At 35.1% G+C, this 12,779-nt stretch overlaps 1 protein-coding gene across 10 annotated transcripts in view; it reads left to right on the top strand.

Annotated features, from left to right (window-relative positions):
• The window catches only part of TCF12 (transcription factor 12), a 397,916-nt gene that overhangs the window by 317,065 nt on the left and 68,072 nt on the right, over positions 1 to 12,779 (top strand). For 3 of the 10 annotated variants that reach the window (XM_017896602.1, XM_017896586.1, XM_017896576.1), the window contains exon 1: positions 9,785 to 9,973. The exons of 6 other annotated variants lie outside the window; for them this stretch is intronic. In XM_017896602.1, the coding sequence (XP_017752091.1) occupies positions 9,905 to 9,973 (69 nt within the window). In that variant the 5' untranslated portion in view covers positions 9,785 to 9,904. Of the gene's footprint in view, positions 1 to 4,528; positions 4,598 to 9,784; positions 9,974 to 12,779 lie in introns of those variants that run through there. One more of the 10 variants, XM_017896594.1, reaches the window with a different exon arrangement.

The following is a 12,779-nucleotide window of genomic DNA, read 5'->3' as shown; positions in this document are numbered from 1 at the left end:
TTTTTGAGACGGAGTCTCGCTCTGTGGCCCAGGCTGGAGTGCAGTGGCCGGATCTCAGCTCACTGCAAGCTCCGCCTCCCGGGTTCCCGCCATTCTCCTGCCTCAGCCTCCCAAGTAGCTGGGACTACAGGCGCCCGCCAACGCGCCCGGCTAGTTTTTTTTTTTTGTATTTTTTAGTAGAGACGGGGTTTCACCATGTTAGCCAGGATGGTCTCGATCTCCCGACCTCGTGATCCACCCGCCTCGGCCTCCCAAAGTGCTGGGATTACAGGCGTGAGCCACCGCGCCCGGCCTTTACTGCTTCTTAAAGATGTCAAGCACACTTCTACTTCAGGGCCTTTGCATTTGCAGTTCTCTCTCATGGAACACACTTTCCCTAGTGTCCAAATGACTAGTTTTCTCTTTGATCTCATATCACTCTGTCAATGAAGATCTTTTGCGACCATCCTATATAAAAGGGCAACATACCCCTAGTACCTCCTCATTCTTTACCTGATGTATTTTTCTCTACAGTATTTTATACCATCTGATTTGCCCTAATTTGTTTATTCTTTATCTGTATTACCCAGGAGCAACATAATAAAGCAGGGATTTTATTTATGTTGAGTATTGCACCTTCAGCACAGAGGTGCATAACAGATATTTAATAACTATTCGTTGAATAAGTGAACAAAGGCAAGTGATTACCAATACAGCCATAGCTCTTCTTTCTGGACCATGCTGAGCTGACTCAGAGAAGGTATAAGCTACATGCTAGATAACCTGAATTACCTTCAGGAGAAAGATAACTACATAACTGTATATTTTAACTCACTGTATTATAAAACATATAACATGCTTAAACTTTGTAAACACTTTTCAGGGAAGAAAAGAGAGAGCTCCAGTTTTCATCAGAAAATAAAAGTATTTTCAGCAGCAAAGAACACTGTAGTTATTTCTGTTTACATGGGCAGTGTGCCCCTTGGTTAGATTGGAATTATTAGATAAGAATTAGATTATTAGCTAGGAATTAGATTAGCGCTAGGAAGTCATGCATTTGTTTTCCGATGTGAGGTCTTAGCATTAGAAGATCATGTTCTTATATTCATATAATCTTTATTCCCATTTTAACAACAGTAACACAGTTTGAACCTTTTTTATATAACAACCATTTCAGTCTGATATCACCAGTGTTATGGCAAGGAAGTGTCCTCAAGATCGCGCACCTATAAAGTTACTGTAGTGTTGTCACCCATTTTTCACCTTTTGCTCCCTTACTTTATCCTGTAAACTTTCCAACCTACATATTCATTACAGCCATATTTGTGTGTCATAGTCCTGTTTACCGCTCTACTAAATTCTCCAGCCAAAAGGAGCAAAGAAACAAGTCATAGATGGGCACTGCATCTTTATTATAGAATAGTGCAGGAGCTGCAGCCCACTTACTTAAGATGAGCTCCCATATTGACTCCTTAACTCTGTGTTGCTTGCTAAAATTATAACAAGGCCATCTCTGGAGAGGATTATATATTATTTGAAGGGCATAGCCACAAATGTTTTGTTTTCCAGGTGATGCTATATTAAACATAAAATATCTGACTTGTAGATAAATTGCACATTATTGAGAAATCAAAATAGTTACTGAATAAATTAAACAATGACAAAGTTAGGTAAGACTTGTTATCAATCATAGGATGTCACTGCTTTTCTTTATTTTGTTTTACTATTTTGTTCAAGATAAAGTTGATAGGGCAGGGAGCAGTGGCTCACGCTTCTAATGCCAGCACTTTGGGAGGCTGAGGTGAGAGGATTGCTTGAGCCCAAGAGTTCAAGAACAGGCTGGGCAACAAAGTGAGACCTTGTGTCAATTACACTTTAAAAATAAAAATAAGAAAGACGATGGTTTTAAATGAACATATTACTAGGCAATGGAGTTATATATAACTAGCCTTTTAGATACTTCATTTGCTGGCATAAATATTATTAGAATACAAAGCTTTTGGACTCTTGTCTTAGAACTGAGAAGTTGTAATTATGTTTTCAGATTCCTTTTTTGGTTCATCCTTTCATTTCATGTGAGGCTTTAGACTTTTAATTACACCTCTTGCAGATATGATTATAAAAATGCAATTTAAGGCTGGGCATGGTGGTCTATGCCTGTAATCTCAGCACTTTGGGAGGGTGAGGCTGGCAGATCGCTTGAAGCCAGGAGTTCAAGATCAGCCTGGCCAACATGGCGAAACTCTGTCTCTATTAAAAATACAAAACTTAGCAGGGTGTGGTACCGCACGCCTGTAATCCTAGCTACTCTGGAGGCTTAGGCATGAGAATAGCTGGAGCCCGGGAGGTGGAGGTTGCAGTGAGCCAAGATTGCACCAGTGCACTCCAGCCTGGGCAACAAAGCAAGACTTTGAGACACACACACACAGACACACACACACACACACACACACACACAATTTAAGATCGGTGTGGACACCTGGTATCATCTATGCCAGTGGATCACAGCTTGAATCTTGAATACAAGAAGATTCATAACACATCAGAAAAACCTAACAAATTCTGTGGATTCTGTAGTTTACTGAAATAAAGTGGTAACTAAACATCAGGTTTCTTTCACTGGAATTATTTCAGCTCAGCATGGCAATGCTTCATTTACCTTTTAATCTGAAGTTCTGAACTGCAGTTACATGGCTTTGCGTTTTCTTTTTTGTTTTTGTTCATTTGTTGTTGTTGTTGTTTTTCTAGAGACAGGGTCTCTCTCTGTCACCCTCGCTAGAGTACAGTGGTACAGTCATAGCTCATTGCAGGCATGAACTCCTGGGCTAAAGCAATTCTTCCACCTCAATCTCCCAGGTAGCTGGGATTACAGGTGCACACCACCCAGCGAATTTTTTGACTTTTGTAGAGACAAGGTTCTTGCCATGTTGCCCGAGCTGGTCTCAAACTCCTGGGCTCGAGGGATCTTCCCACCTTGGCCTCCCAAAGTGGTAGGATTACAGGCATGAGCCACCATACCCCGCCTTGATTTTCTTTTAAGAGAGAAAATGTTTATCATAATGGAATTAAAAAAAAAAAAAAGTCTGAGAGACAAAATCTTTCATAATAGGAATTCAGAGTTTTAGGGTGGAGTACATAATAAAATGTTTTATTAGTGGTGAAATGGCTAGGAAGTCTTTGGCCTAGTTTGATGCCTGCATTTCACAGAAATGGAAAATGAGGCTCAGGGAGAGTCAACGACCTACTCTAAGCTCTCATGCCTCCTGAGAGGCAGAGCTGAAACCTGGATCCCTATCTCCTGACTCCCAGTTTAGTGCTCTTTCGCATTACATGATATAACTCCACAGTGTTCTGGGACCTGAGTAGCCCATCTTATATTACATAGAATGATAGGGAGAATACTTCTGCCCTACTGCATACACATGTGCTACAGCTACATAGAGCAAGTAGCTTAACAAATTTCTTCCAAGTTTTGTATCTGTTTTCCAGCATCTGTTTAGGGACACTTGTCATTGTTAGGAATGGTGAAGCATACCAAATACTGGTCAAACAATGCTTGTTTTGCATTGTTCTTTGTTGAAAATGTATGACTGACACCATTTCCCATCTTTTTCCCTGTTGATTTCACTCTTCTTAGATGTGTGTTCAAACTGAAGTATTTTTTGGCTTTTGTTGAGAATGGTCACCAGAATTTAGTAATAAGAAACCATTCTTAAAATGTATGTCTTTTCATAAATTCAAGATCTGTATGATTTCTTCCAGTGAATATAGCAAAAATTAGCTTTGCTTTTTTGCTTTATTATCACAGATGTGAGGCAGGATGTTTTGGTAGACTCAGTATTTATTTAGAGGTAAGAAGTATTAAAAAATTACTACCACTAGCAAGAATTTTTACTGAAACAAAAATATAGATTGGGGACCAAAAATAACTTAATGTATAAGTTACTTACAGCTTTGGATTGCAGATTCTTGAAATGGTTCTGGGCTAAGATGCAGATGTTACTTCTGGTCTTTTTAAAAATAAATTTTAAATAGAATAGAATATCTTGATGCTGTTCCATTTCTCATAAATTGAAAGGATCTGGTGTTTTCCAGTTCAGAAGAAAAAAAAAATCACACAGGCCAAAAGAAGAAACAAAAAAACGGGTGGCACTTTCTTTAAGAGACAGCTAATTTGACCCAAGATGACATGTTCACAAAAATTATTTAGCTTTACAGATGATTTTAAATGATAGCTTTGTTTGCCTACAGTTTTGTTTTGTTGTTAGATTGCCTAACGAGTCAATAGTGCAAAGCCTTATGTCAGTCTTGAAACATCTTCAGAAGTGCTGGTTTCTTGAGGAATTTAAAAACCTGGGGGTCGTCCTCATCGTTTTTTTTTAATGTGTGCATACACACACCATTAGGCAGTCCTGTGATTATAGAGCCATCTGCAGGAAAATTGTCAAGTTGCAACATAGTTAATGATTCTCTTACTGTGTTATTTCAAGTGGTAAATGAGAAGTGACAAACTGCAATTCACGTAGGGAAGGAAAGGGGAAAGAAAAGGACAGCCAAGAGACGCAGGGGCAGCGGGACCCCCCCTCTTTAATTTTTCAAAGAAAACTGCTTTGTCATTGTGAGTTTGAGATCAAAAGAAACATGCAATTTGCTTCAGATTTTACATATTCTCAGTAATTATATAGTTCTGTCTCATTTGAAGGGTTATCTAATGATTGCCTTTTAGAAGCTTTGTATGATCTGTCAGTTCTATTCATGTTGATGTCGGAGGGATACTATTTATTCACCTCAGAAAGAGATTTATTTGCTTTCTTCTCCAGGAGGTATGGCTGTTTTTACATATCCTCATTATAGTCATATGGTTGTCAAAAGGAAATTAATTGTTCTTTTACCTTAAAAATGCAGTTTACAGAGGTGATTTTTTCCATTGACTGTATAGGTAGATGTTTTCTATTTTGTTAATCATTAAGCATTTCTAAAACTCATTTTAGACTTGAGATATTTGTAAAGAAACAGTCATCTGATATCCTGTATCCGAGTCAGATGGTATTTTACGAATTTTACCATGTGTCTTTACACTGTGTTGAGAAATGTATATTTATATGTGTTGATATCCAAATAAGTCGTTTACCAGTACTCGGACTAATCTTTAATATCCACCGGTTATTGGTTTGGTTAAGATTTTGGTAATCACAATTAAGACTTAATTGGAACAGTTTTTTTCATGGAGTGTCACTTGAGTAAAGATCACAAAATCAAGTCTCTGATTTTTAAGATTTTCATACAGTGGAAAGATAGTAATTAGAAGCCTTTTTACTGATAGACTGGGTATCAGCAAGATGGGAGTGATTGTTGAATTAGAAGATGCACTACTGATTTTAGATCAATAACACTATTAACTTTAAATAATATGCATTGAATGCTAGTGAATTGGTTTGAAAATGGTGCATTATTTCACTGGAGTTTTATATTCTTAATTTCTTTCTTGCAGAAGTAAATTTTCTAAAATGTGAGGATATTAGAAAATCAAAAGAACAACTTTCTGAACATTTAGGAATAACTTTATTTACAAAGTAGCATATACTACCAGAAAAGTCTGCAATATAATGTTCAGATATAAAACCTGAAATTTTGATATCTGACTTAATTAGCAAGGCTAACTAAAACACTGCACAGTTGAGAGACAGCATTGACTCACATATCATCTCTTTACAAGATAGAGGAGGAAGAAGAGGCATTGTGGAAAGTTCTTTTGCTTTGAATTTGTTCACTTACAGATTCTCTCACTATCCTCTTAAATCTATCCTCACCCCTACCTCCCTTGCAGCCAATAATTTATTATTTGCTGAGTTCATCCTTTAGGAAAATATAGAGTTCATTCGTAGAGTTATTCATGTGTCAGGTTTTAAGATTGACTTCATTTATTACTCTGAAAGTCTATTTTCCAAGATTTGATTCACTTAGAAATAATGTTGAAACTTTTCATGAGGAATCTTACGAGTGGGTTTTAGGTTTACTTTTCCAGTCAGATCTTCTGGCTTTTGGGACAGTGGAATGTTGCCTGTTTGTTTTAGAAGAATATACAGTAAGATTAACCACTAACTGGCCTATGTTAACTAATTCAAGATACATAATTCACTTCCATTAAAATTTTCTTTCAAAACTATTTAGAATTTTACGTTACCTTTGGAAACATTCTTGCTTAAGGATCATTTAAAATAGCTATAACTGTTATAGTGATCCAAATATAAGGATAAAATGAGCTAATAAAGTAGATAAAAATACTACAGGGATAACTGTAAGAAATTTTATATAGTTTTCCAAGGAAGCTCTGTTTCCCAATCAACAGAAATGTAAGATGGAAGAGGGAAATTTTGCATGGAACCCTGGAATTTAAACTGAAGTTTCCAGAGAGCTCTTACTTGGTGGACTTTTTGAAAACATCTTTTCCTAAATCATCGGTAAAGAAGTAACTTCTTTAGGCAAAGCACATTGTGGCTTTTTCTTGCCTAGTTTAGTTCTGTGTTTAATGACTGCTGGAATAGCAACAAACATAACATCCTGATAACATTTGGGAGGAAAAGGCATTTTTGAAAATTGGTGAAATACAATAATCTTTAAACCAGGAATCATCAGTTTGTTAATAAAAGATGTATGGTTCCAAGTTATGTATTTTTTCAGGGTCCTCTGGCATTTTCATTAATCATTTTGCTAGTGTGTACAATGATTCCTATCTTGTGTAAAACTTGATTTTTTATATTTTTGAACTAGGTGACATGAATATTGAGTCAGATCACATAATCTTAGAGTAACACATAAGTGATTATGTAGAGTTGTGGGTGGAAACAATTCTGGATAAAAAGTGCATGACAGTTCAGAGCTCCTGTGCAGACTGCACGCCTGTCTGAAATCAGGTTTAAAAATTGGCCCTGTCTCCAGCTGACTCGTTTTGTCAGACTGAGTCACAGGATTAACCCTTGACATGTTCCTTTAAAAAAAAAAAAAAGTAAAGATTAAACAACTGCATTGACTAAAACAGCACTTGATCCATCTATATGCATTTTTTTTCCTGTAATATGATTCTCCTTAGGACAAGAAATTGTGCTACAGCTGTTGCATAGATTAAATTAATTTTTAAAAAATTGGGAGCAGAGAAAAAAAGATTTTATTGTACAAGATAATTTATAATGGCAATCAAGCAATGACCATCTACATCAAAAGGTTTTAGTTTTTTGGGGGGTAAGGCAGGCTTCAAGAAAAATGCTGTTTTGGAGCGACAAACTTAAAAGACTTTTCCATAGCATACAAGTAGAATATAGGGGCATTTTATGTAGATTCCACCAGTTTTGTTGATGATTTACTGTTTTTGAAGAATGAGCTTTTAATATCATATAATTATAGATACAGGCATAGAGTTTTGTTTTGGTTTTTAGTTTTTATATCTATCATCAATTTAGGCAGTAGTGTATACCAAGTGACTGTGGTGTGTATTGTCAGGGGAGGTCTTACCAACACGTGTACGAGTTTTATATTTACGTTTTTTAGGGGAATAATGAAAAGTAGAAGCAAAAGCTTTTAATTAGTTACTCAACTCTCTTTAGAAACTATGTTTCACATTCAGGTTTCGTGTTTTACACTAAATCTTACCTAGGTGTTTAATAAATAAGTGCATTTTTTTCCATTAAAGAAATTTGATTATACTGTTTGGCTTTTACCATGAATTTCTTTTTTATCTGAATGTATGTTTATTCTCTTCAGATTATCATGTAATTGCCTCTAAAATAAAGAACTGGTGTTAAAATATTAAAATTTTCATGGTGCTTTAATAACCAAGGTTGCTTAGTTGGGTTTACATTATGATGTTTGTTTTATCAGACAACATAGTAAGTACCCTCTCTGTTTTCTGCCAGGCATCAGAGAAATGGGTTTAACTGTCATAGGTGGATGTTTTTTAACCAATATAAAAAAGTTTTCTCAGATTGAAGCGATGATTATAAAAATGTTGAAGTATTGTCAGTGCTTTGTGGTTCCCCTCTTCTCCCTCTTCCTCCTCAATTTCTATTGAAAAGTAAGTGTTATTTTTAATAATTAATAGAGAAAATTTTATTGATTAGATTTTGATTTTCCTTTTTTGTTTGTTTTTTATTTTTTGTTTTTTGTTTTTAGAGTAGCCAATCTGTCAGTATAGAAAGACTGTGTATGGAAGACTAAAATTTACTTGAATGGTTTTAAGGCATGCTATTGTTAATTGTAAATCAAAGCTTTTTACCCAGTTCTCCAAGGATTGAAATGGGTCTTTGTGGTCTCTCAGGAGGGAGGAAGTTACAAACCACTCCGTAGACTGGCATTTTAATAGTCTGCTGTACAGCGATGTTCTTTTGCAGCTGCTGCTTAGCCTTTTCTGTATCTGGAGAGTGTGGGGAGGTTTCATTGTTGTTCCAATACTATCAGCTTTTAAAACATTGTGAAGTTAGTCGGCCTTATTGTCTGATTTAGTTTTGTTACTATAATTTGATCAATATGTTAATAAAAATGAGGTTGGGGAGATAGGGGGTCCCTTGTAGTATATTCCTAGAATATTTCATAGAGGATTTCTGTTTCATGAAAGGTACCTTTAAAAAAGTGATGTGCCCCTTTTGCAGCTTGTGAGCTCTCCTCTGATTAATACAATCCCGTTAGAACCTACAAGGCATAGAGAGAAGGATAGTACAAAGAGGTTTTGATGAAGGGAAATGAGACAAAAGGGAAAGTTGCTATTCTGTTTTTCCAGGTTATAATTACAGCAAAAGATTGATTGGAAAACATTTAAATAGCAAGACGTGTTTGTGTGAGAGACATATGTTTTTGTAGACAACTTTCAAAACCTTTTGACTTCGAAGTATGAGTTAGAAATGTCTGTAAGACATTTATTCCCACACTTATTATTTTTCCTTTCTGAGAAATGTGAGCATTAACATAAAAATATGAATATACAAAGTATTAAGAACAATAATAAACAGAGGAAAGACTTATAGGAAACTGTTCAGTTTGTTCTTTCATACTTTATGTGAAAGATGTGTGGATTTTTTTTAAGAGCAATCCTATTGCAAGACCTTATAAACTTTTAATTGGTGTTGTGTATGAAGAATTCGAGGCTTATAACAAAATCTGTATTATTAAATGTTTCCGTTTTAGAAATAGGTAATTTATTTTCAAGATAATCTATCTGATTTTGGACTAAGATTTTAATAAAATGTGTTCTTTTCAATTTTCTTCAATATAATTTTTCTAACTTAAAGTATGGTTTGTTCTAGCTAGTTAAGAGGTATTGCATGATGGTCCGCTTTCTCCAGGAAGTGATTTTATACAAGATTTAACTGTCTAGATCTTTCTTGTTACACATGATTCAGTGTTTCCAATTCCTGATTACTTGATCATGTGTTTATCAAAGTTGAAGCAACTTTAGACCATGCCAGATGGTAAGGCTGGAGGTGTAGCAAGCTAGGTTTCTCTGCCACAAGTGCTCTAATTTAATTAAAACTAAAAACAGATTAGCAGAAAATCTGTCAGTTTGCCTTCCTTTGTGTGTGTGTATATGTATATATGAGACAAATCTAATAATTTCTTGGGTTATTTTTATTCAGGACATATCTGTCTATTTAGCACTTAAAAGTGACTTGTATTTTTTTAATGCCTCACATTTTGTCTTCTTGGTATCCTCCACCAATGCAAGGACTTGATAGAAATTGAAAGAGGTTACTTACAGCATAAACCCTCCCTCTGTGCTCTGTGAGTTGGTTCAGTCCTATTTTGCATAAGTTCCTTTTGAGTAGATCCATGTGTGGATGCATAGTACTGAAGACTTACTCCCTTTGCCTGTTTGGATATATGTCTTGGAGAGAAGCTGTGTACATTAGCTACAAATAGTAACATTTTCAAAATCAACATGTATTGTGCTTATCCTGTCCCTGGAATGGGCAGCAATTCTTTGATGTATTACTACAATGGGAAAACGGTAAGCCTTTTTCTTTGTTCATATAGCTTCTAATTCACTTGTTTAATGGAAAGCAGTATATATTAATCGCTTTTTATTAAAATCTGTGAGATTTTGTTTTATCCTTTTCTGCAACATATTAGATTGTATATTTCTTTTTTTTTTTTTTTTTTTTTTTTTTTTTTTTTGAGATGGAGTCTTGCCCTGTCACCCAGGATGGAGTGCAGTGGCATGATCTTGGCTCACTGCAACCTTCGCCTCTCGGGTTCAAGCGGTTCTCCTGCCTCAGCCTCCCGAGTAGCTGGAATTACAGGCACCGACCACCATGCCTGGCTAGTTTTTATATTTTGAGTGGAGGCGCAGTTTTACCATGTTGGCCAGGCTGGTCTCGAACTCCTGACCTTAGGTGATCCACCCGCCTCGGCCTCCCAAAGTGCTGGAATTACAGGCGTGAGCCACTGCGCCCAGCCTAGGTTGTAGATTTCTTTAGAAGTAGTGTCAGTAAAGTCCTGTCTGCTATATAGCTACCCGATAGTTGTTGGCTTTTGTTTTATTTTTAAGATAGTGTAGAAAATAAACTTGAATTTCTGAGTTATTATTAGCTTGATATTTTTACTAGCAATGAGCTTGAAAGTACATTTGTTTTTATGTTTTCGTATCTTGTAAACAAATCCTTATGTAAAATGTGTATATACACACGTATGTATTGAGAATTATTTGATGCTTTGTAGATGGAAGGAAAAGATGAAAGTCATCTAGGAGATTCATAAAAATAACAAGTATGAAGCTCTGGTAATGATTAGGGAAGCAGTCAGCTAGTAAGGGCCATATTTCCTGTTTAGAGTTTCAAGTCCAGAGCCTGACTTTTCTGGGATACCATCTGTTTCCAATCAAACTAGAATTTTGACCTTGTGTGGATTCATGAAATAAATCACTATTTTTTAAAAGAATGCATTTATACATTTTCCAAAGAATGCACTGTACTTCTGGTTGATTTATAGCAAGCACATGACTAGGTGTTTTAAAATAATACTTTTTTGTTTTGCTAAACAAGAGTTCTATTCTTTAAATTACCTACTGTTAATAATTTACTGTGTTTCTACAAAAAAATCTATAAGCCAGAGGATTTTATATATTCTAAAAAAAAGAGTAAACTGAAAGTTTCAATAGGAGCTATCTTTGTAAGATACTTGATAAATATTATTAAAAGGTACACTAATGAATAACAGTGTTGGTTTATGTCAGAAACTCAGTGTTTTCCTTCTAAATCTTTCAAAAATAATTTTACCGTCAGATGTCTTATGAAAAAATGCATATATGGGCTTAGTGAAAGGGGAGGGGGGAGCATTTTTCATGTTGATGTTTTAAGTTATAGAGATTATTCAATTACATTTTACTAAAACAGGCTTAAAATTAGATATGGTTGTCTCTTCCCTTTTTATCACTTGGAAATGTTTTAAAGTAGCCTATGGCTACAACTAAGGTACGAAGAACTAATAAAAGCACTTTTTCATTCACTGACTGCTTTAGTAAGGGCTCTCTGGACTGGGCCAGTGTTTGGTTGTGAACTTTTGGGTAAGCTTTCAAAAAAGATGAGAAGCAAGTCAAAATATCTTTAAACTCAGTAAAAAGTATATGTTCAAGCTGCCCATATAAGCAGAGCTTTGAATAATGTAAGAAGTAGATTTAGATAGATGAGTGAATAATTTAATCTCTATGTAATTTTCTTGCCAGCTGTCTTTCAAATGTGAAAATAATTTTCTTTTGTGTCTGATTTTAAGTAAAACAGTCTGAAGATGGTATGTGGGTATATGTAGCGGGGGAGGTGTGTGTGTGCACGCGTGTGCACGTGTATAAGTTCAGTAAAATTAATTATGTAGGACCCTGAAACTTCAAGACTAACTCAAAGTGAGTTTAGATTTTGTTCTTTCGAAAGCACAGGTTATTGTATTACATTTCTCTTTGTTCTACATTGGGAGTGGGGTAGGGGGAGCTTTGATAGCGGTATTTCCAGGCTTATGGTAGGTGGCATAGCTGGTATGGTAGAGAAGTGTAGCCTGGAAAAATTGATAGTCTGTGCCTAATACAGGTCAAAGGTGACTTTCATGTTCTGGAAAAATATATAAATAAAGAGATGATATATTGACTTAGTTCTCCAAATCATAAGACCCTAGACTTGCATGTATTTATTTTACCCACCTCTAGTTTTAAAATTATTCTCTAGTAATTATTAGAAATCATTAGCAACATTATTATTTTGTGATGACTTCAGTTTTCTTCAATAAGAAAATCGTGGTATGTAATTACATTGTCTCAAGATTATATAAATTTATTGTTTTAGTGTCTCTTGGGAAATACCTACTTGTCAATGCCTTAAAGTAAAAACTAGCACTTTCATTAACATTTCTAGACTCTAAGTGAAATATACATCTTCACTTAAGTTATAGAATTTTAATATACTTCTTGTGGTGAACAGGATAAATTTAAACTCTTTAATCTCATTTTATAGATTTTTTTAAATGATAGAACAAAATAATATTTTGAAATGCTAATAATAAGTTCACATCGTTTCATTTTTAACATCTCATTTCAGGTTTTATGAGAAGAGTGACAAACCCTAAGTGGCCTGCTCTTAAACAGAAAGCTTTCTTTCACTTTTTTCCAGTTTTTTTTCTTTTTTTGTTTTTGAGTTTAAGACCAAAGAGCTTTTTGATATCTTGCTACCTAAAATTGTATGGCCAGTATTGTATTGTTAGATATGTAACAGACTTGGATATATAGGTGTAGAAAAGAAAAGCCAAAATGTTAATGCAATTTTCCTACTGCT

Source organism: Rhinopithecus bieti, unplaced genomic scaffold, assembly GCF_001698545.2.
Source record: "Rhinopithecus bieti isolate Rb0 unplaced genomic scaffold, ASM169854v2 scaffold_947, whole genome shotgun sequence".
Taxonomy (NCBI): Eukaryota; Metazoa; Chordata; class Mammalia; order Primates; family Cercopithecidae; genus Rhinopithecus; species Rhinopithecus bieti.
The sequence above is the reverse complement of the archived record's forward strand: the minus strand, read 5'-3'. Positions and strand labels throughout refer to the sequence as shown.